The 25,075-nt window shown below is 33.8% G+C and overlaps 2 protein-coding genes across 2 annotated transcripts in view; one reads left to right on the forward strand and one right to left on the reverse strand.

Moving 5' to 3' along the window:
• The window catches only part of LOC134847585 (solute carrier family 23 member 1-like), a 34,398-nt gene extending 11,374 nt beyond the window's left edge, over window positions 1–23,024 (forward strand). Inside the window, exons 7-12 of the mRNA XM_063864684.1 lie at window positions 15,369–15,525; window positions 17,127–17,380; window positions 18,302–18,435; window positions 18,680–18,819; window positions 21,992–22,129; window positions 22,645–23,024. Coding sequence (XP_063720754.1) covers window positions 15,369–15,525; window positions 17,127–17,380; window positions 18,302–18,435; window positions 18,680–18,819; window positions 21,992–22,129; window positions 22,645–22,838 — 1,017 coding nt within the window. The 3' untranslated portion in view covers window positions 22,839–23,024. The remainder of the gene's footprint in view (window positions 1–15,368; window positions 15,526–17,126; window positions 17,381–18,301; window positions 18,436–18,679; window positions 18,820–21,991; window positions 22,130–22,644) is intronic.
• The window catches only part of LOC134848516 (activating molecule in BECN1-regulated autophagy protein 1-like), a 407,400-nt gene that overhangs the window by 198,790 nt on the left and 183,535 nt on the right, over window positions 1–25,075 (reverse strand). The gene's annotated exons all lie outside the window — the stretch shown is intronic.

Here is a 25,075-nt window from a genome sequence, read left to right on the forward strand (position 1 = left end):
GTTTTTGGTATGGGTTTGTCTTTCGACTTTTTTGTGTTTTATTATTTCTTTCTTAGACTTTATAATAGTCTTCAAAAGAATAAATTATCCAGTTTTAAACTGGGTTAATCCGGTTTGGGTACCGTTGGTTTCCTTTTCTTAGTCATGCTGTTATTCTATGTGTTGTGGTGTTTAGTAAGCTGCGTTGGTTAGTTTTGTTTAGTATATAATTCCTTTCCAACCGGGTTAAAGGAAAGTTTGAAACTTGTTATCGTGTGTTAGAGTTGTTGAGTGTGAAAGCTTGAAACTGAAATTCATTATTTAAACAATTCTTCGTGGGCGAGCTGTGCGAGTTTGGATAGAATTTTTGTGCGAGTGAATGGAAATATCAAAAGGTTAGTACTGCATTTTCGTCTTATCAATTTACTACATAGAATTTCAATTTTACTGCTAGTTTTGGGGAAAAAATAAGTTACAAATTTTCATTATTATTAGAATTACTGCTTTTAGGGAAATAATTTATAAATTAAATTACTACATTGGTATGAACTTTATTTAATTTAGCTGGTGCAAAAGATTATTAGAGTTTTGGAAAATTTGAAGAAGTTTTCTATTTTTTTTTTCTTTTGTGTATTTTGCAGATGATCGTGAGATGAAGACTAAAAATCTAAATAAAACATGGATAAAGAATGGTTAGTGTTTTATTTTAATTTATTAGTTAAGAATATGAGAATTTATACTTACCTGTTAGTCGTCGGGGAAAAAACCGTGGGGGAAGATGTCGTGGATTATGTCGGAATTTGTTAGTAACTTTGCTAGTATGCGAATGATGTTTTTAGTTTGAAGCAGTGGCCAAAGCAATTGAAGTGCTTTAATGGTTTTTAGTTCTTCAGTGCCAACTGCAAAATCATAAGGTGTGTTTTGGATGAGATTATATAATTTGTGGTTATATTTAGTGTTGTGGATGAATTCTAATATGGGGATTTCTATAGGTTGAACAAATTCATGTGGGATAAGGAAGGGTCTGGATTCTTCTGCGTTGAAGGTCTTTGTGATGGGACAAAAAATATACATTTGGGTTATGGGATCATAATTGCGAAGAATACCGTGAAGGTTAGTATCTTTGATGCAATATGTGAAGTTAAGAAAAAATGGTGAAGTGTACTTAGAGTTAATAAATTGAAATCGGTGGTGTGGTTGTCTTGATGGAGTGTGTAGATCAAAGTGATTTTGTATGAAGCGATAATATGTATATGTGTGGGTTTGTTTAGTGCGTAACATAATGTCGTGTGAGCAGTGCAAATCTCTTTCATGTGGTGCAAGGAAATGAAAGGTTAGTGAAAATAATTGAAATTTTTCTTTAAAACTTTCGTAAGCTTGTGTGTCGGTTAGTGCTTCAGAAATGATGTGGTCGAATTTGCGATCAAATATATTGAGTGTAAATACATATGGTGTTTTGATGAAAAATTTTTCTGTGATTTGTGGGTTAGCGAAACGGTCATCATCTAAAAATTGGTCTTGGTTAGTTCGGATGATGTTGTGATCGTAATATTCTAGCGTGTAGTCGTTAGCTCGGGGTGCAGTGTATGTTTTTAGTGACTTTTTATATCATATATAAGTGAAATGTCTATGTGATAATGGTGTGGTGAGTCGATATAGCATATCTTTATTTCTTTCTATATCGATGAGAGTATTAGATAAAGGTAGGCAAAGGGGGTTAGTAAAATGATAATATGATAATATGATGTCCATTGAAGTGTAGGCATTAAAACGTGTTCATCTACCAAACTGCGTGTGTCGTTAGTGTCGTTAGGGGTGTTTAAAGTATACTGTGGAAATGAAGGTAGGGTGATGGCTAAAAAATCTTTCGTTTTAGTGTGATTTGGATGATTAATAGATTCACGGGCTGTTCCTGGTTTTGTTGGAAATGGATGGTTCGGGAATTTTCTTTTATAAGTGCGATAAGCTCTATTAGTGCTATTTGATGATTCGGTGGATGTGGAGGATGGTGCTAATGATGCGGTATAAGCTGAAGAGGGTGTAGGGGTAGGTGGGTTTGATGATTCTATTGTGGATGAAATCTGATTTATAGTGGAATGTTCAAGGTGGAAGGGTTGTTGTTGTAGGGTGATAAAATTATCTAGTTCCTGGGAGATTTGGGGAGTATCTGGAGAATTGGATGATCGGTCTGAATGAAATGAAGAGTAGGTTGGGGTGACTTGTGAAGCATAAGAGGGTGTAGAAATCGATGGGAGTGGGTTATTTGGCGGGATTGGTTGAAAAGGGGGTTTTGAAAAAACTGAGGAGTTGGTTTGAAAATTATTGGATGGAGATGGTTCAGAGTCTGCAAATTCGTCGGGGGTTTCAATATCTGGGTTATTGAGTTGTGAGATGGAGTATAAAACTGAGATATGTGAATTAGTGTCTGAATTCATGCCTGATGTTACATTATTGGTTGGGAAATCGGGTGGTGGGAAAGCAAAAAGTGGAATTATTGTAATTGGAGTGTTGAGGTTGGTCGGGTGGGAATTTGAGCGGTGTAGGGATCCAAGTTGTCGGCTCATCGTGGGCTAAAAAAATTATTATTTTGAGACTGAAAAGCGGTGGTATGGGGTTGTTCTATAATTTGTTCATATGTATTTTCATCTAGTGGATGGTGTGTCATTATATGTTGAATGGGACTTTGAGATATGGTTGGTCTAAAATTTGGATTATGTGTTATTGCTAAATTTCGAAAATTTTGTGGGACTAGTGATAGTGGATGGTTATGTGGTAAGGGTGGTAACTGTGGTGCTGTAGGCGTTATGTCTACATTGTTATGTTCTTCGTCGTAAGTGTTCTGTCTTGTTGCTATTTTTGTGTTGTATTCTTTTATTTGTGCGTCTAAAAGAATTTTGTTTATTGATGACGAAAAAATTCCAAAAAATCCTGCAAATAGTATGCGTGCTAAACTTGCTTGGTTATTTACTTGTGTGTGTATAGCGCATGTATTATAGATTCCTTTTAAAAGCGAAAAAAGAAATCCTATAAAGTTAAACATTGCGTATAAAATAGTTAATTTTTCTAAGATGTAGTAGGGCCATCCTAGAAAATCGAGAATTTCATTTTTTAGTGTAACAAAGCTAAAAATATTTATAGGTGAAATATCTTGTGGTCTATATTTTTCACCGTTTAGATATATATAGTCTTTAATGTCTTTAAAATATCCGCTATAGTCTTGTGTATAAATATCTGCAAATCCTGCGGTTTCGGCAAGTTTGCGTAAGTTTTGGTCAATTGACTGTCTTTGTATAGTGTCCATTTGTGTTAGTAATTCTTGGAATTATTGTGTTCTAATGTGATGTTGGATATCGGATTTTGAATATATTCCAATTGATTGTAGGTCAATATTTGGGTTTCGAGCAATAGCTCTGATGCTTTCAGGTGAAAATTTTTTGAGTGATTGCATTAATGTGGGATATGGGGTAAGAAGGTAATATTTATCTTCATCAGGGTTCAGTTGAACTATATTGTGGCTTTTTTCTGATCCACATGGGACTGCGGTATCCCAAAAATAGGTTCGTCTTGAAAGCGTGTCAACGAAATGTACTTTATTCTTATAAAAGATAGGGATTCTTTTATAGCATCGTTTATCTTCAAAAACATAGTGGTGATACTTTTTTGGTACAGGTATAAAACCATAAAATGTTTCCTTCATAGTCTAGAAAATTTGATCTATTTCCTGATAGTAAATATCCTGCGTAGGGTATTTTTAATACTGCTAGTGCAAGTGATTGTAGGATTTGTGTCCTTTCTAATTCGCATAGCTGGTGAAGTGTTTCTAATTCAGAGAGTGACATTTCTTGAAAAATTCGGCGAATTGTGTAGTCTAATTTCATATCTAGGTGAATATCATAGTGGATGTTACCGAAATATGTACTATTCATTAGTGATAGTTCTTGTAAACGTGTGCTTCTAGTGTTATGGGGCTTTAGATGTCCACCAGGTTGACTAATACTTTTTTGAAAATCAACTGGTATATATGATGTTCCTTCGTTTATGGGATGACTTGTGGCGTATGGGTCGATTTTTACTTTTCCAGTGGTCATGTCGAATCCTTTTTCGTATTCGACTAATATCTCGGAGTATTGTGTTTTGTGGAGTGGATTTCTGTATTTACATGCAAGTTCTGTTTCTTGATATATTTGAAAACGTGTCAATTTATTTTCTATATTGTGTATGTTTCTAAAATTTGAACTTTGTCTTCGTGATGGATGGACTTGTTCATATGGAATTGATTGTATAAAATATATTTCGTGAAATTTTATCATACGAGCATGTATTTTTGCTACTTGAAATGTTGTACATGTGTCTTCGGGGAACCAAACAATTGTTGCTTGTGTTCGTGTTGTAGGGTCACAATAGCCTTGATCGTTTTTACAAGGTAATCTAATTCCTTGATAGATCATGGTGTTGTCAGATAAATCGCGTGTGAGTTGTATTTTTTCGAGTTGTATTTTCCAATCGAAAAACATGATTTCTTGACATCCTTTATTTTTTGTGTCTGCTTTGCAGTTTGATGGGTTATTTATACCAATGTGCGGTATCCAGTGTTTATCGTGTATGTCATAAGTTAATCTTCCGTGTGCGCCGTTGTATGGGTATTTTTCATCTAGTTTTATATGTCCTTGATATCTTTCAAGTTCTGCTTGATGTACAGAATCTGAAAAAACTTGGAAATATACTAATTTTCTATCTGTGTTTTTATTTCTTGTGATATTGAGTCTTAGTAACTCGTTTTTACAGTCTTCGGGATTGAGATGTAAAAGTCGTTCGATATTACTCTGGTAGAATGATTCGTGGTCAAGTCGGTTTTTATTTCCATTTGAGACTTGTGAACAATGTACTTTCTTTTCAGAAAATGTTGCTGTGAATTTATATCCTATAACTGTTGTTGCTCGTGCTTTTGAATAAAGTGTCGCTATTACATTTGTTGTTTCTATGGCTTGTGGTTCTGTTTCGCATTGTGATACTTGATTTATTGCATATTTGTGTAATGTTTTTTGTTCGTTTTCTTCACAATCGTAATGTGTTACTAATAAATCTTGGGGTCCTGTTCGGGGGGAAGGGTTTATGTTTTCATTTGAGGTTATTAGAAAAAGGAGTTGGAGAAAAATTAAAATTTTTAGAATATACATGTGTATGACAATCCTGAGTATGGGTTATAAAATGTGATGTAACCAATTGTCTTTTTGGTATATCTGTCGTATTTGTATATCACTTCAGTTGTTATAAATGGTGGTGGTAGGGATTGAGCTGTTATATTTGGTGGGTTTAATGGATAGGGATGTTGAGTAATGTTGTTAAATTTAACCGTGATTTCGAATTTTAATTGTAGACTATTTTGTTGGAGTATTTGGATGTTATGATCACGAATGTCTTCGTGAATGTCTTGTCTATATTGTAGTCTATTTAGTGCCCAGTTGTGGAGTCGGTTACTTTCAGGGTGTTGTCCAAATAATCGTGGAGGTGCTGTGAATGTATTCCAGTCTAGTCTTAAAGGAATATTTGTTGATGATTGTTCTCGATATCTAGCGTCGAGGTTATTTGGGAAATTTAAGTTAAAAGGCGGTGGTGAAAACTGACTGATTGATGGTGTTGATGGTAGTGATAATGTTTCTGGTAGTGATGAGGATGTTGTCGTGTCTGTAGAAATATCTATTGGATCATTGATTAAATTTGGCTCACCTTGTGTGAATGAATGTGTTGTCCAATATGGTAGTCGTGATGTTTGGTTTGTAGGGTTAAAGGGATTTTCACGTATTTGTTCAGATGTTGGTGTTGAACCTAAGTAATCTGAGGGTAGGCTTGAGGTGCTACGTTGTGAAAGAAGCGTAGGGATTTCTGGTAATATACCGATGGGGTTTTCTGGAGTACTTTGTGATGGGGATTGAGGTATATCAAAATGAACTCGGGGAGTTTGAATATTTCTGTTTCGTCGAGGATGTATAATTTGTCTATTTATTTCGACTGTATTTTGGTTTTGACTAGGATTTCGTATTCTACTTAATTCTTGTGGTAGTGTTGGGTATAAGTTATATGTTGGTTCGCTTAAAGGTGCTTGTCGTTGAACTGGTTCTAGCGGTTCAGATAAGCGAGCATGTCGTTCTTCAAAGGTATATGGGTTATCTTGAAAAGAAATTCGTGTGGATGTTTGGGGGTTTTGGGTATTTGAAGATGGTGTTGGGTTATCTTGGGATGATGTCGGTGAAGACTGACTGAGTGATTGTTGGTTAGCAATTTTTGATGGCTTTTTATTTATTCTTTTAGTGGAAAAATTTATGTTTATTCTAGTATTCTTCTTGAAAAAGAATTAGGAGGATTGTTGCTAGGGCGAATGTGATGATTGCTTTCTTTATACATTTGCATATTGTCAAGATGAGGGATGATAGAAATGTTATAAAAATTACAAATAGTAAAAAAATATCTGTTCTACTAAAAATGGTTCGTATCATTTAGATAAGTTTTGTGAATCGTACCTGTGGATATAGTCAATAGCTTTTGAAAGCTGGAGGTATAGTTCAAATATGGAATAGAAAATTAAAAAAATATTGCAAAAAATAATTAAGATTATTACAAAAGATTCAAAGGTATCAAAAAGAAATATGATTAAAAGTTTAAATATCGTTAAAAAGTTTATGAAAATGTTGAGTATTAAGTTGACTGGTCGAGAGAAGAGCATTTAAGAAATGGCCTCTCGATCGAATATTTTTTGTTGTTTGAGGCAATTTTCAAGTGTGGTCGGATTATTTATTGGTTTTTTGACAAGTGGGTTGAGTTTTGTGAAAAATTGTTGGGGGCGAATTTTATGGTGATCGGGAGGTCTTCTTTGTCTTTATTTTTATTTGTCAAGTGATCTGGGGTATTTTTGAGATTTTTATACTTTAGGCTAACTAAATTGGTCGTTCTTTTACTTTAGGCTAATTTAACATATTTGTTTGGGGGGTATTTGAGATCGGAGTTGGGGAAATATTGTTGATCTTTGGGTTATTAGATAAGGGAGGGTTATGATATTATGGTGGTATTTATTTTAGTTGTCAAGTCGGAGTGGTTTGCCTATTTTTGACCTGGATGTCGCAAAGTTATAGTTATAGATATGCCTGGAGTTTAATATCGTTCGTCTAGTTGATCTGTGTTAGAGTTAGAGATAGTGACGGATTGGATGAATCCTATTGGCTAATTATGAACTAGAATCGTTGAGTGTTTGTCAGCATGTTATTCTGAAAAATGAAAGTTCGAAATATTTCAGAGGTGCAAAGATTATGAAATATAAAATTAAAGTTGTTTTTGAAATTCGACTTTCTTTAATATTTTAGACTGTGGGATGAATGTTTTATAGTTTTTACGTGGTTGATTTCTAAGTCGTGATGACTCTCTATGTTCTGATTTGTCGATTTGTTCTTGGGGTATTATTTTTTCTGTCAATTTTCTATTTTTTCTTTCTTTTTGAGGTATATTTTGATCTAGCTTTTTTGTATTGTTTTTTGTTGTGGTTGATTTTTTATTTTGGTTCTCGAGATGAATGTCATGTTGTTCCTTTGTTTCATTCTCCGTATGTGGGTTATTTTGAATAACTTTTAAACCTGTGAAAGAATATAATTGAGTTAGTTCGCGTAGTGCGTATTCTTTTGGGTAATAAGGTAATAGGTTGTTTCGGTGTTGAACAATTTCTTTTTTGTTTGAGTCGGTAATTTTATATGTGACATCAGTGGGTTTGGCAATTATTTGGTATGGTCCTTTTCGAAGGGGTTGTAATTTTGTAGAGATTCCTTTTTCAGTGTTAAAATTGGGTATTAAAACAAATGTTCCAATTTTTAAATCGGAGGCTGGTGTAAAGCGTGAATTTATTTGTTCATTAATGTTTTGTCTTTGTAACAACTTTTTTGTTACTTTTTGGTAAATTTCATTGTGTTTTTTATCTCTGTTTAAAATCCATTCGGTGTGTGTACCGGAGGCTAATTTAAGAATTTGTGGGTGATGAAAATGATCTTCATCGTGTGTATGTAAAGGTAAGTTGTAACAAATTGATTCTTTATTCGGTTGACAATAACTTTGTGCATTTTTATGAGAGTTTGCTGTAAACATAATTGGTTTGCGTGGCTTTTGATTAAAAACCATTTCATATGGTGACATTCCTAAAGTTGTCGTGATTTGTGAATTGTATGCTAAGGGAAATAGTTTTACAACTGCTGACCATTCAGTGTATTTTGTGTCATTTCCATTGATGATACATCTAAGATATTCTTGTAGTGAACGGTTCATACCTTCGACTAAGCCGTTTGTCCAAGGTGCATGAGATGTACGTGGTTTGTGTTTGATGTTATATAAATGACAAAATGTGATGATTTCGTTATTTATGAATTCTGTACCGTTGTCTGTAACTAAAATTTCTGGTAGTCCGAATTTAGCTATCCAGTGTTCATAGAGTGTTGTGTAAGCGTAATAAGCGTTACAATGTGGTACTGGGTTAAGTGCTACATAATGTGTAAATGCGTCAACAATTACCATAATGTAGGAGTTTCCTTCGGATGAGGGTGAAATTGGTCCTTTTGTATCAAATGAAATACGGTGGTTAAAGTACAAACTTTGTCCTTTAAAATCTTGTTTTTGTGCTATTTGTTTTTGATTTGGATAAGGTTTATTTAGCTGACATACTATACAATCATTGCATAGTACTTTTATCCAAATTGGTGCATTTGGGAAATAAAAATTCTGTATGAAATTTGAATATGTTTTCTCTGATCCAGAGTGTCCTTTAATGTTTTGTGTATGCGAGATGTTAAAAGCTATGAGAATCATACTTAAAGGGAGACAGGGAACTGTTGATTCATTTAATTGGTATTCTAGAAGGTCTGTGTTTTCATTAATTGTTGTATTGTTGAATTTTCGAAAATATCGGAGAAGTGTTTTATTTCCTAAAATCGTGGTATCTGCTTTTACGGGTTTAGTTTTATACTTGTGCCATGATTTTAGTTGTCTAATTACCGGGTCAAGATTTTGATATTGTTTCAAGGTTGTAATTGTAATTTTTTCTGTTGGAGGGAGAAAAATGTTTTCAATTTCTAATTTAGATAAAGGAATTGTATCAAGTGGGTCATGGAGGTCAAAAACTTGATTTATTGTGTATTTTGAATCGTTTGTTTGTGGTCCTGATAAATTTATTTTATCAGTTAGATTTTCTTTTTCAATCAATGGAAAAAGGTCTTTTTTATGCGAGTGTTGTTTTACTCTTTTTTGTTGGGTGTTATTTTTTATCCATTGTGAGTATGGAATTGGTTTAAAAGTTGATGTTCCAAGTAGATCAACTTCGTAGTGATTATTTTGGCAATCTAAACAGAGTGGGAAGTGTTGTAGATTGTTTATCTGTGATTGTTCAACGTCAGTTTTTACTGCATATTTGCATTCTAGTCGGGGTGATGTTTCGTTTTCTGCAAGGTAAAATTTTATATTTTTGGGTATTTCAACTGTAGTTTTACGTGTAAGTAATTCAGGTGGTGTATTTCGACTTAAAGTGTCTGGTAATGCAAGATTCTTTCCTGCTGTCCAAACTATATGTAAGTTTGGGAATTTCATTAGAATTAATTGAAATCTATAAACTTGGTGATTTGGATTAGATTTTTGTGTAAAGAGAAAAATGATTGGTTTGTGATCTGTGAATAAAACTGTTGGATGTTTTGATCCAAGTATTAGAAATTCATATTCTGTTAGTGTATATATTATGGCTGTACATTCTCTCATTAGAGTTGAGAGTCGTAGCTCTGCTTGAGTGAATAATCGAGAATTTGCTGATATAAGGTTCATTTTGTTTGTACCATTGTGTGATTGTAATAATGCTGCGCCGATGCCAAAATTCAAAGCATCGCATATTGCATAGAATGGTTGATTTGGATCTGGAATTGTATTCGAAATTTGTTCAGTTAAGAGTTTTTTAATTTCTTCAAATCGTGCTTGATGTTCTGTGTTCCATTCAAAATTATTTTGTTGTCTAAGTATATTATAGAAAGGTCTTAGGTATAATTGCATTTTATAGACATATTTGCTTAAAAAATTTAACATTCCAAGGAATTCTTGGATTTTCTTTTTGTTTGTTGGTGGTTGGAGCTTTTGAATAGCATCAATGCGTGATTTTAATGGAGTGATTGTTTTTCTTTCTATATTATGTCCTAAGAATTTAACTCGTGTTAAAAAGAAGTGTGACTTGTCGGGAGCGGCCTTCAGGTTTTCGTTCTGAAGTATTTTGTGATAGTGTTCTAAAACATTAAACATTTCTTCTTTTGTCTGTGATTGCATAAAAACATCGTCTAAGTAGGTGATTGCGTTTTTCTTAAGTATTAGTGGTCGAAAAATTTTGCTCATAAAAGCTGAAAATGCTGCTGGTCCTATGGATATTCCATAGAATAGGCGGTTGAATTCATATTGCTGATTTCCAATAACAAATTGTGTTAAGCGTCACGATTGTTCATCTAGTGGCATTTGATTATATGCACTATTCATATCTGCGGTTGTAAAGTATTTTCCGTTTATTTTTGTTAAAATAACTTGTATTGGTTCAATAGGCCAATTGCATTTTGATTCGTCTATTAGTGAATTAAGATATCTAGCGTCTAGAACTATTTTTAATGATTCTCCTTTTGCTAGGATGATAACAGGGTTGATAAATGTGTTACCTTTTGGTTGTTCTTCTTTGTTTACCGGTGAAATTATATTGTATTGTTCTAAAATATCGAGTAATCTGTTCACTTTATCGTGTAAATGAATTGGTACTTTACTTGCTCTTTGTTTTTTGAAAACTGCGTCAGGTTTTAATGGAAGGTGTAGTGATGAACTGATTTTGCCAACATCAAATTTAGATGTTGCATAGACTGATGAATATTTTATTAGTTGTTTGGCTAATTTATCAAATTCGTCTTGTGTTATTTGTGAATGTTGAAAGTTAAACATTGTTAAAAACTTCTGTTGAGTCTCTGTGTAGTTACTTATGTTGAATGTAGGTTTGAAATATGGAGTTTTTGTGAAATAATCTGTATTTTTTTTTTCATTACTTATTATATTATTTATGGATAATTCTTCATTAAGAATTGTGGATTGACAAATATCTAATAATTGGAGTATATTATTTACGCGGTGTGCTTTTTCGTGTACTGGTGATATCGTAGCGTTGGTTTCGCAATAGCCTAAAAGTCCTAAAGGTAATGTTACTTGATAGGGTGTATTGTTTTATACATGTAGAGAAATAATATCTGAATTCGAGTTTTTCAAATATTTTATGGATGAGATTGTGATTTTGAAAAACTTATGGATAGGTTTGAATTCAAAATCTGACATATAGAGTTGTTGTCTGTTTTGTTTTTTATCATATTGGTGAACTTGTTTTATTGAAAAATTATATATGTTTCCTGATAGTGGTTTCAGGTGTTTTCTTTGTTGATTATATATCGGATAAAATTTTGAAAAGAATGGTGGTTGTTTATTTAATCTTTGAAAAAATGTTAGGGATGTGTCTTTTGTTTTTGTGTATTTATCTTTGATTAGTATTTTACTATTCAAAATGTTTATTGTTGGTATATATTTAGAGATAAATGGTATTCCAATGATATTGTGTTTAATATCAGTGATTTGAAATATTTGTTTAAATGGTTTATTTAAAATTATATTTTGCTCTATTGTTCTTGTGGGGAGAAGGAATAATTGAATTTTTCGATAGTTTACTAATGTTGATCCTTGTACTGTTGCTAGTTTACTGGAGGATTCAAGAGGCGTTAGTTTTGGGTGTAATGATTTTATCTCATTCCATGTGGGAATGTTTATTATGTTTGATTCTGCTCCTGAATCAATTAAAAAATCAATTTCAAGATCTGTTGGTTGAAATTCTTTGTTTCTTGGACTTTCTAAAAGAAATGGTATTGTCCAAATTTTTTCTTTGGGTTGTTCTTTTTGTATATTTTGATAGATGTGATTTGTATTCAAGCATTTTGTTTTGTAATTTTCATTGGATTGATTTGTAGTGTTGATTTCGTTAGTTTCTTGTGCCGTATGTGTAGAATGGATGGGTTCAATATAATAATTATGAAGGAGTTCTAATTGATTTTCATATATATGTGATGAAAAAGTTTGTTCATATATAATAGGTTCGTAGTCATTTTCGACTGCTATCATATTGATGGAAATAGTGTTTCCTGTATCACTTTCTAAATCTGATGATTCACAGTTTATTTGATTTATTTGTAGTTCGTTATTTCCTGTGTCATCAATACCTGGGGGGTCTGATGTTGTTTCTTGGTTTGATTGTACTTGATTAATATTTCTTTGATGTTTAGGTGTACTACTTCTGTGGCGATTGTTAGAATTATTATAATGGTTATTATTCCTGTGTGGTGATTGGGAATAATTTCTATAACGGTTATTATAACTTGAATGTCGATTTTGTGAATTATTTCGTGATCTGTTTTGATAATTATTGTTTGGTCGGTTATAGTTTGATCTATTATATGAGTTATTCCTTGATCGATTGTTCGGGTAATTCTGGTTTCGGTTGTTTGAATAACTTCTATTTCGATTATTGGAGTAGTTTCTATTTCTATTGTATGATGAGTTTCGTGATTGATTATTTGGATAGTAATTATTCCTTGATTGGGAATTAGATCTAGAAACAAATTGTGTTGTATTTGAATTTGATCTGGAGTAGTTATTTCGACTATTTGGTCTATTGTAATGATTTTGTGACGAATTTTATGTATTTCTTCGTTCTGGTGACATTAGTGAATATGGAGTTTGCTCTTTGTGAGTTATGATATTGTATGCTTTTTATGTATTCTGAGAATACTTTTGAAAATTCTAAATCAAGGTCATCTGTTTGAATTACATATTTGCGGTGATTCGGGTTTGGTGAGGTGAATTCTATGGTGTAGATTCCGTAGTGTTGTGTCAAATTACATATATCTTTCAGATAGTGATCAATAGTTTGTCTTTTGATTTTTACATCTGGGAACTCTGCTCTACATGGGCTGATTCCGGGTTCAAAAAAATTTAGTAGTAAATTCTTGCAAAGTATATGCTGTCCTCTATCAGTGGGTGCATCTACGAGGAAGGGGAAGATATCGTCATCATCTGGACTATCTTCACTTGGAGTGTGTGTTTGGCTCATTTTTTCGTTTAATGACTGTTAATAGGTAATTATCGATGTGTCTAATTGGTTGATTCCAATTATATAAATGTACTGGTTTGTGTTTATATTGCTTTTTTATTCTTCTTTTTCCTCTTTTTGATGAATTCGAAGTTGTTTCTGAGTCGGAAAAATATAATTGATCGTGAATGGGGCAATTTTTATCTATAGATTCTTTTAATTTATAAAGTTCGTCTAAATTGCTGACTTCTGATTCTGAGAATGCGTTTCTATTTTTGGAAAATCTTTTTCGTGTTATTTGTCTTTGTTTAGTTATTATTTTTCTTTTTAGTGTTTGTCGTTTTGTTCTAATATATCCAACTGTTTGTGTGTGAGGTGTGATTACAAGGTCGTATTTTTTGTTTTCTATTTCACAGTTGTGCAAAACGATTGTTTGTTTGTTTCCTAGATTTTTAAATGACATAAGGTTTAGGATGACGGATGCAAAAAGTTGTTAGATGATTTCTATTTTCTTAAATTGTTAGTCCTTACGATTTTTTGGTTAGCTTAACCTGGGTCTATTTGTTCAGGGTTGGAGAGAAAAGTATATCGATTCCGAAGAATGATTTTTTACTTTCTCGTGGCTAGTATAAGCTAAGGTGTTAACTTACTTAATCTTACTTAAGGGTTGTGATTGTGTTCAAGGGTTGGTGAATAGTAAATCGATCCACAAGGTTCAGGTATAATTAGAACGCGAGTAGTTCGTTAGATACTATTTTAAACTTACTAAGTCTATGATTTATCCTGGGTCTGGTAAGAGGAGGGTTCAAGTGAAGGATGAATAACCGAAGTTCTTCACTGTTTATCCTAATTTGAATGGTTAGTTTTGTTGAAAAATTTCTATTAGTTTTGGGTTTTGAGAAAGGGTTGGATAGTGAATCGACGTTTGAGGTCGTTAGACACTGGCTAAGTTGGTGGGGGAGAACAAAATTGTTCTTTTTGATCCAAGGAGAGGCCTTGATGATCAAGTTTTAAAATTTAATTAAATAGAAAATGAATTAAGATCCAAGGATAAGCCTTGATGATCTGATTTTTTTTTTTAAATTAAGTGAATTTAAGTTTAAAATGGTTTAAATTTGTTTAAAAAAAGATTTAGTGTTTGAATGATATTAGTGAGTTTATGATTGCTGTTATGTTTTAGGTGATGAAGCTGAGACAACTGATGATTTTATGATTACTAACAGTTTATTGTCATGCTACTAATTTTTATTTTGATTTTTAATAAATATTTTCCAAACATGTTTTATATAATACTGCAGAATTTTAGGAAAACGATCTGAGATATTTTTATCAATCGTTATTGTATATTAATATTTTGTTTAGCGCCTGTAATGATCATGAAGATTGGCTTCAAGATTTTATGTTTGCAAATGAAAATCTAAATTCATTGCTAATAAAATTCTAAATATAAAAGTTTGTGTTGGCTTTTGCCGTACTATCATATAACTATTTGTTAAGTTTCTACTTTGTCGTATGTCGTCTCTGGTTCGAGGTATTCTTCCAATTCCGGGTAGTTCTATTATCGTTCGGAATATTGGCTCTGATCTATTGAGTCGTAGAGACATTTCGATTAAATTATCGTCGTATAACATTTTGAAAATGTTTTGTCTAAATTCTAATCTATTTTTGGTTAATTCTAAGCTATTAAGGTCTTGTTCGAGACTTATGGTCGCACCAGATGAGTTATAACCGAGGTGGTTAACTCATAGAGTAATTTCGGATAGGGTACACCGTCTGCTCGTCACGCTATCTTATTTTCGGCCGGATAGATTCGTGCAACTTCTTAGTCTAATACCGATCCTAATCTTACTCTTATACTATCTAGTCTCAGGTTGTTTAACTAGTCTCTGCTAGGCTCAATAGATCTAGGGTATACTGGTTTATTGCGGCTGCTGAAGTTCGCTTGGAGCGTCAACTAATTTCTAAGTTAAATTCAAATCTCTCTGGTGCTGAAATTACAAGTAATTTCAGCACTTACAAATAAGTGGGTTGTTAGTTAGATGGATCATGATTGGTTAATATTAAATACTTTACAATGGTAAAATATCTAATTTATCCAATCATAAAATGTAGTTTAGATCAGGTTCCAATTGTGATCGGCCTGTTGGAATTTTCGGTTTGTTGGCCCTTCGGCTTGTTGTTCTATTACCGTTTTAGCCTATTACCAAAGTCACACTTGTTTTTCAAGGTCATCCTGGCGGTTCTGACCAGCTGGTTTATCTGTGCAGTTCTCACCTGGACTGGGTTGCTATCTGAAGAGAAGGGCTCTGCAGGATATGCCGCGAGAGTGGACACCAAAATAGACGTGATACTACAGTCACCCTGGATTCGGATACCCTATCCGTGTAAGTTGAAAGTTGTACACGAAGCTAAAATCCGCTTGCTAAGTTCACTTGCTATATCTTTGAAGAAGTAGTTATTACAATTCATAAAACCTTGATTGAAAAACATTAAATTGTAAAATAAATTTAAGCTGGCTCAAAATAAACAGTGAAAAAAATGTTCTCGGCCGACACGTTTATGAAGAAAATTGCGGACAGCTTCCAAATCAGGTACACTTCCAAGTTCCCTTTCCTAGAAAGTTGTGAAATGTTTCATTTTTTGTTGTCGAATAAGTTTGTTTCAGCAAAAAAATATTAAAATACTCACATGACTAACTTTCAAATTTTTGTGTACATCATAGATGAAGCCGGCGAAGTAAAAAACAAGCAATATGTTTAAAAGTTTAAACTCAAAGCACCAAAAAAAATAATTCGCTCGGTAACTTGTAAATTTTGGGCTCGATCCCTTTTTTCACCCCTTTATCTCTTTCTTTGCCCCTCCCCTCTCTTTCGGAAGTTGATATGAATTGAAGTGTCCACTCCCAGCATATATTTTCCACATTTTTCTTCGAATTTCGGAACGATAATGTTCAGTTAGCAGACAAGTTTTAATTTAAATAGGGGTGTCTACATGTTAGGCTGAATAAACCTGAAAATTTTTCAGAAACTAAATTTAGAAAGAAAAAATCAAAATTTTTGGTTTATGGGAAAACACCTATCATACAATTTTCATATATGGAAAAATGCTTATCATAGAGTTTTCATACAATTTTCTGTACGTATCGAATTGTATGAAATTGTATGACAAGAAGTTTCTCATATATGGAAATTGTATGATAAGAAGTTGTGGTCAACCCGGGTATCCTGATGCAGTATCTTCAGTGACCCTGCTGCTCCAAGCTTGAGCTAATTTAAAAACTTGTACCAGGATGAACTTAAGGGAAAAATGACCAAACAAGTTTATTAAGCTTCCCTGGTATTATTTAACAAAATCATAATTCCTCTATGAGTTGTTAGTAGCAGTCCTTTCGATAGCACTTAATTGCTGTAAAGCAGCACAGACTGATGCAACCACATGAATCAAGGTGAAAGTTCTTATATTTTAAAAAAGGAGGTTTTGATATTTTTCAAGTGGCGTGATGTCTGCAATTGGATAAAAAACTTAGGGTTGTTCAAATCAGTACAGGTGCTTATCTAGCTCAAATTGCAGATAAACTAAAATAGATATCAGTAGAGCAAAATACGAAATGTACGTGCTTTTTCGAAAACTATATTTATAAAAAAAAATTGCTTGCACAATTCCAATTCGTTGAAAAACGACGTGTAAACGTCGGAATTGAAGATAGTTTCTCATTTTATTGCTTCATATTCATCACGAGACAACCAAATATAAGTATGTTCATGATTGAGTGTGAAGAATTTTCTAATCTCAATTCACCTGATACCTGAAAAAAGTGACAGAGTTAATCTGAAATCTGTATATAATGTTTTAAAGCATCGATTTGCAGAAACGAATTTTTGGTGCAAGTATTAATGAAAAAAGGGCCATATTGTTGCAGTCCAGTTTTTTCTCAGTCCACGTTGTTTTTTTTATGCAACTTTTCTTTTTAAACTACGTGTTTCAGTCCAATGGGGTCTTCCGACCTTCAGCATGGCAGGTGCAATCGGGATGATGGCCGGAGTTCTGGCCAGTATGTTGGAGTCCATAGGCGACTACTACGCATGTGCCAGACTGTCTGGAGCAGGGAAACCGGAGCTACACGCAGTCAATAGAGGTATTTTGGTCGAGGGGCTGTGTTGTATGGTCGCCGCTGTCTTTGGCACAGGCAATGGGACAACATCCTACTCGGAAAACGTCGGCGCCATAGGAATTACTAAGGTTATTACGTTTAAAAAGTTATTTTATTTTTCTTAAGTCCAAAACTTGCGTCATTAGATTACAATAGTATTAAAATAGCGGTGGGTAAAGAGCGTCGAAGAAAATAGTTAATTGCCGTTTTTTCTCTATTTTAAAAACCGGCTAAACAAAGTAAACTAAAGATTCAATTTATCTCGCAGTTTCATCACAGTATTAATTTTTGACTTTTAGTCACGGGGATAGTTCATTTTGATCTGCAATTTGGCCTGGATGATTTTCCAAACTTTTAAAAAATTTAATAAAATAATGTGCTGTTGAAAATTTATGCTCGGTAATCAAAAATTTTGAGAAAACGTGCCGAAAAATCTTGTCACCGAGTACTGTTTTTGTCAATTTTTGTTTCAAAAATTTAAATTTTTGCGTGAATTTAATACTAGTATCAATATCAATGCTCTCAGAAAAATTACTGGTCACAAATAGTAAAATTCCCACAAATAGTTTCAAAGAGCGTGCTACCCTTTGAGCGTCAAAATCCTGAGAGCTGCTGACTTTTTTATTCGTTATCAACAGGGGCGGATTAGGGGAGGGGGGGGGGGGGGGACGGACGCACCCTTCCCCCCTCAGGGATTCGACCCCCCTGCCGACCCAAAATGGATATTAAGAAATCCATTTTTGGTGACGGACCGTAAAATTTTTGGCGCCAATCCATTCTAATTGTGAGGGGGGAGCGCGCGCCAAAAAAACGCAATTTTTTGGTCAAAATTTTCCAAAAAAAGCCTAAAAACGCCTTTTTCGGCCTGTTTTTTCAAAAATCTGCCTGCGGTACAGAAAACTTGGCCAAAACAGCGTCTTTTTAGTGCTTTAGGAGAGCTTTGAAAATCAATTTGGCCGACCTAATTTTGAATTTTTTTTGAAAACACCCGCCCCTGGTTATCAATGTAGGTGGGAAGCAGGCGAGTCATCCAGTGGGCGGCACTGATGATGGTAGTGCTGGGCTGTCTGGGCAAATTCGGAGCTGTCTTCACAACAATACCCACGCCCATTATAGGAGGCGTCTTCTTCTGCATGTTCGGAATGTGAGTTTAAATAAGGAACTTAACTAAGTCTTTCTCTCTTCTCACGCAATTCTTTGAAAGGATCTGAGCAATTCGTATTATAAAAATTGCCTTTTCCTCGCTGCAATTAACGTACTAACTAGGAAACTACGAAAACTAAGGGTTCAAGAGTCGCCAAAGTTCTCGTACAAAACTCTGAACCCTATTCGTTAAACAAGAACTCTATTTATTCACGTAGTTTTTTTTTAAATTTCTTTCAATTAAGGATCACGGGAGTGGGTCTGTCCAACCTGCAGATGGTGGATCTTAAATCCAGTAGGAATCTGTTCGTTCTCGGAGTCTCCATCTTCGTCGGAATTGCACTACCTAAATGGATGCAGAAGCCTGAAAATGTGATCGATTTAGGTAAGAGAAAAGAGGTTCTCACTTAAGGCAGTGACGTTTGGTTGCTTGTTTAATATTCGTTTGGTTGATTGTTTAATATTCATTACTCGAGTAAAATTAAAATTAAGCGTAAATAAGTTATTGTAAACTGTCTAAAATAAACATAAATAAGTCTGCTTTCTCGCTTCACTCGCTCGAATTTAGACAAAAAAAAATCAAAAAATGCAAACAAATTTTTCTCAATCTACATTTCATTATATTAATTCCACACTAAAACTTGTGTTTTATCATTGTATTTCAATAGAGAAAAATACGACAAGAAAATTTTTGCAAAAAGTATTGTTCGTAATCACGAAAGCACACACAATGAAAGAAAAAAAGACGGTTTGTCACAAAAAAAATCAAGTAATTTTGCAAATAATTTGATCAATGTGATAATCTGATGTAAGCATAGAAGGCAAAAGTGCGCTAAATCAGAACTAGAGGCCTTAATTCAAAGTTAAAACCGAATATTTTCACTTCCCAGTGTGTACCTGGCGGTATCAGCATTGAGAGATGGAAGGTTTAATATTTAACCAACTTTAACTTTTTTTAAAATACAACAACATCCTATGATATTGCATACATTTAAAGTGTTATTAGTACTTTATTTAATGAATGGAGAATGCGATTGATGAGGTGCTGGCAGGAATTTGTTTTAGAAAACCTGTTCTTAAAATTTAAATTACTCCCTAACGCGAAGAAAAATCATCAGCGTTTTTAGAGTTGAATACTGAAAGCCTTTGAGAAAGCTTTTTTCTGTAACATAATTGTTTTGCAGTTTGATGTTTGATGTATTTTAAATTCCTTTCATTTCTTTTCCTTTGCTAAAAAGAAGGCAGACTCCAATTTCGAACTCTAAAAAATTGGAGACTGCCTTCTTTTTGGAGTCTGCCTTCTAAAAACGCTGATGATTTTTCTTCGCGTTAGGGGCTAATTTAAATTTTACGATAAGGTTTTCTAAAAAAATTCATGCTAGCAGCACCTCATTAATCGCATTCTCCATTCATTGATTGATGAGGTGCTGTACATTATTCAATGAATGGAGAATGCGATTAATGAGGTGCTGCTAGCAGGAATTTTTTTAAAGAAAACCTGTTCGTAAAAATTAAATTACTTCCTAACGCGAAGAAAAATCATCAGCGTTATTCAATGAATGGAGAATGCGATTGATGAGGTGCTGCTAGCAGGGATGTTTTTTAGAAAACCTGTTCTTAAAATTTAAATTACTCCCTAACGCGAAGAAAAATCATCAGCGTTTTAAGAGTTGGATACTGAAAGTCTTTGAGAAAGTTTTTTTCTCTAACATGAATTTTTTGCGGTGTGATGCTTGATTTATTTTAAATTCAATTCATTTTTTTTCCTTTGATAAAAAGAAAGCCGACTCCAATTTCGAACAGCAAAAGTGTCAAGGTAACAAAAACTGGGCATGCCTTTTAATTTCAATTTCAAAATTGGACTTTAAATTAATTTTCTGAATTCCGTGCAAAAAATGCAAGAAAATTGTACACCTTGGCATATTTTTCAACTAACGTTTTTAAGCTAATTTTTTGTTCCGGCACCAATCTTCATCAAGCATTTGATTTTTGGCTCTGTATTTCGTAAAGAGAATATTTGTTGATCGCTTAAAATTCACAAAACATACAGTTTGGCCCCGTAATGATCTGTATTGCATTTGATGCGAACAGCTGTTCTGTTCAAAACAGCATAAAATTTTTAAAAAATTGAAGGCTTCTTGAAACTGGAAAACCCGAAAAACCAATCTATTTTTAAGGGCTGCCATTAGAAAATTGGGAGACGAGGAGTAATAATCAAGAGGTTAGCGGTGATTAGTCATATTAGTTAAAACAACCACTCGATCATAAATTTAATGAAATAAACCAAAAACTGCAATGCTTGAAAAATCGTGAAAAGTTCGGGCGGGAAAAGTTCTCTGGTTATAAACTAAAATACTTATTTTTGATAAATGTAAAAAAAATATCATTGAAGTTTTAATTGGATTTCAGATTCTAATTCAAGTTTCAAAGTGTTTGTTCCGTCTCAATTTTTGAAAACAAAATCGTTGCAGAACTAACACTTGCACTTCTCATACACAAGAAAAATATGACCGATAACGCTGCTGGGAATGAGTAAAACTGAAAGAGTAAAACTTTGAGACTACAAAATTTTTTAAGTGACTCACGCAATTATGAATCTACATAATTGCTAAGTGACGCAAGCCAATTATGACGCAAAATCAGTACCAGTCAAATTGAAAAAAAAAGAAGTTTACCAACTAACAAGCCTCAGTTTATAGAGCGGACGCATTTTAACTGGTATACGAAAAAAAATCATTAAGAACATCCGACCCTGCCCAAGTTGGAACCCTTTTGTTTTGTTGAGGTTCTCCTTTACTGTCTCTACGCTACAGATCCATGATACCTTGAAGCTAAAGTGCTATTTGTAATATAATAGTCTGTATTAATATCCTTAGTATTGGCTGTTCCTAATTGCTGGCTATTGATCAAAATGAACACTTTCAAAGTGAACAAATTTTGTCGCAACAATATTTGCTTCGCAACAATATTTGCGACTATGTTGGAAAAAAAAGAGTTCATACTACAACACAAGCTTTGCTTGTCTAATCATAATACTTTGTTTTCAGGCTTAAAATAAAAAAATACAACTTGTCTTTACATTCTTCAACCCGGGCCCAAGCATGGTTATAAAGCCTAGTTGCCACTATTTTCAGACTCTCATTTAGTTTGACCAACCCTGAAAACTTTCTAAAGGCGCATGTGGTGCCAACACATACAAACTTTGAGGGGGGAGCGTGCGCCAATAAAAACGCTATTTTTGGTCAAAATTTTCCCGAAAAAGCCTGAAAACGCTTTTTGGCCTGTTTTTTTTCAAATTTTCCTGCAGAGCAGAAAGTTTGGTTCAAATAGGGTCTTTACAGATCTTGGGAGAAACCGGAAAACCATTTCAACCGACCTAAAAAAGTCTACAAAATTATTGAAAACTTTTTGAAAAACCCCCACACCACTCGAGAAAATCCTGGATCCAACCCTGCCTATAATGATCTGTTTTTGAGCTTGAGGGCGAGACAGAAAAAAAACTGAGAAGTTCAAACTTTTTTTTTAAAATATTTAAATATTTTTATCTTGGATTCCAGGAAATGACCAGGCGTCCCAGATAGTGACTGTGTTATTGAGTACCTCCATGTTCATCGGAGGAGTGACAGGATTCATTCTAGACAACACCATCCCAGGCTCCAGACAGGAGAGAGGATTAGTGGCTTGGAACGACTCATGTTAGTTTATCTAGCAAAACCATATAGTTTTTTTAGTTTACTCGGTGACTGGCGTCTTACCGGTCCTATTTTTCCTGGAACATTTTAGCAAAAAAAAATCCCAAATTTTTTCCCACTCATTTGAACTTTCATGATACTTAATTTATCGCGCCAGGTGGAAAACAAAATCTAACCACTTAAATTCGACTCGGTTGTAGAAACTGACGTAATAATTTGACTGATAAAAGATTTATTACACCAAATACCTTTCAACCATTCTATACAGAAACCAGTTTTCAGATATCGTGAATGTACTCTATTTTTGATAAACTGAGGTAGTATTCTTGGCAATTAAGTTTAAAAATTGGTTCAAGAAGGCGCGGAATAACAAAATTAAAATTGTAGGTGATTAAACTAGTAGGTGATTAAGCTTGTAGATGGTTTTTAATCCGTTTTCCTTTCATGTGAATGTGAATAGAATTCGGCTTTCTTTTCATATGACGATGGAGATTGAATTATATCTTTCTATTATTCAGGCGATATTACTTCTGACAGCAGTGACACCGACTCGCAATCGCGCCGAGACAAGACTTACGATGTGCCATATGTCGAAAATTTAGCGAGAAAATTGACTTTCATTCAGCTTCTGCCAGTATGCCCTAATTACTCGAAAAGAAACAAAGGAAAAAGTAAAAAGAAATCCAGCGAAAAAGATGAGCACTGCGTTTAAGTCTTTCTATTACGAAGTTACGTATTCCAAGAAAAATGTCCTTAGTATCTTCATGAAACGAAAGTACAGAAAAACAAAAAAAAGCTTTTAGCGATGCTGCATTTTTGTGGGACCAACTGTACAATTCCCTTCCCCTTCCTCCCCCCCAAAAATGATTTATTAAATACCGGTTCTTCAGAAACTGATTTTTCGAAGGCAAAATAAATTGATCTAACTAATCAAAACAATCAATCAATTAACAGGATAAAATAGCTATTCGGTATTTAAAAAAAATTTCTTCAGCCGTATTTCATCGCGCTTGTTTGAAATGAATATATTTAATGTGGAAAAATTAATACATGCTTGGGGAGGACATTCTACGGTACGTCACGTAGGGGGGGAGGGTTGTACAGTTGATCCTTTTTATATAACTAAAATGATTCCAAAAAAATCTTAATCAATTGTCTTTTTTCTGATTATTTTATAAAACAGAGGCGTCAGAATATTCAGTAGGCTAGCTCTTTTGCATCTTTTAGATAAATCAACCAAAAGTACAGTTAAAAACCGTAGCCATAGAAACGCGCCATACGAATATGAATTCGCTTGTAGCAACGATGAGGGAAAACATAGCTCGAGACTCAATTACTTCGCTGGAAACTTATTTCAGAAAAATTTGATAAGCAATAAAAATATATTTTATTGTCTTAGATATATGCGGGAAATAGGGGTTTTGTAGTATCCTCAGCTACTAAACTGTTAACTTGGCGACTTGGGTGTATGAAATAACGGGTTTGAGCACTATGACTGAAAACATACTATTCCAGGTCTAAAAAATTTGGAGCGGTGTTTTCTAGCATGCAAACTAACAATCAAATTTCTTTAAAAGAAATATATCAAGTTAAAACTCTGAATGTCAAGAACCATACATGATTGGTAAAACAATGAACCTAGGTCGGATGAAGATCTTTTTCCGCTGAGAAATCTAAAATCTGAGATCCACTATTGAAACTGAAAATCATTCTCAAATCACTGTGGAAGTTTTACTGTTGCTATTGGAGAGCGTGATAATCCTTCCTTTCTGTAAAAGAAATGAGAGTTGAACATCAAAAGAATCGAAAAAAAACCGAATTTGCCCACAAGGTTATGCAATATCAATGCTTATATGTTGCTTATTAATCAACTCAAGCTTCAGGCCAGATTGAGACACCATGTAAACAGAGCTGGAACAAGAAAACGGCAAAATTCGTAAATGAGAAAACGGCTAAAAGTAGCTCAAAAAAGTCATACGAAATAAAGAAAATAGAATGGGTTAATTTTTTTTGCTGATTGGATCCTCCAATGTGGAGATTGAGAAAGTCACGCCCTAATTTCTGCGCTATAATCGCTAGGAAAGTTAATAGCCGAGCTACCAATAAAACAGCTACAACTAATATGTCTACAAAACGGCTGAAAAAGAGCCACCAAATAAAAGTAACACAATGTCTGTGCCGGAATGTAAAGTCAAACTCGCGCTTGGGAGTCTCACGTCCTGGCATCTGCACAACAGTTGCTTGGAATTACATTTACACTGGCCAGCAATAAAGCAGCTACAGATGCTACTTATTTGTCAATGCTTGGAAATAAACCAAATGAGTACTTTTATTTCAGATGTGTTGGGAAAAATAGATTCAATATAACACTCCGCTCCATTTTCTACAAATCAGGTGACAAGCAATTAGACACTTTCGAAAACAAGAGTAACGCCTTTCTGAGCAAAATCACAGAATGCACCGACCACAGTTATCAAGGAAAAACATGTTTTTAGAACTAACTTTTGCGCGGTAGAAACTGTCCCACAGAGTATAATATGATTTAAATATAATACATAACCAACAGACAGTTGGAAAATTGTCAATGAACGCAAGGAAATGGAAACAATATTTTATAATATGTAGGTTTAAAGCTCTTGAAGTTAAGAGCATTTTATGATTGACTCTTTCTAGAAGAAATTAACCCAATTTGAGAGAACTGGATCAATGGAAAAGTTTTATATTCAGCTTTGGAAGTAAAAAAAATAAAGTCCCATTTTGAAACCAGACGCCATTCAAATTTTTCGTGACATTTATACTTTTGCTGTTCAATTAAGAAGGGCAATGATCTCCAAATTAAAAGTCGAATTGCGAAAAACCAAACTAGAATGTTGACAAATTTTAGGAAAACTTCCTTTAAAAAAATCAACACTAACTATATGTCCCTTCACTACGTTCATAGTCACTTAA

The sequence above is a fragment of the Symsagittifera roscoffensis genome, chromosome 6 (genome assembly GCF_963678635.1).
Source record: "Symsagittifera roscoffensis chromosome 6, txSymRosc1.1, whole genome shotgun sequence".
NCBI classification, from domain to species: domain Eukaryota; kingdom Metazoa; phylum Xenacoelomorpha; order Acoela; family Convolutidae; genus Symsagittifera; species Symsagittifera roscoffensis.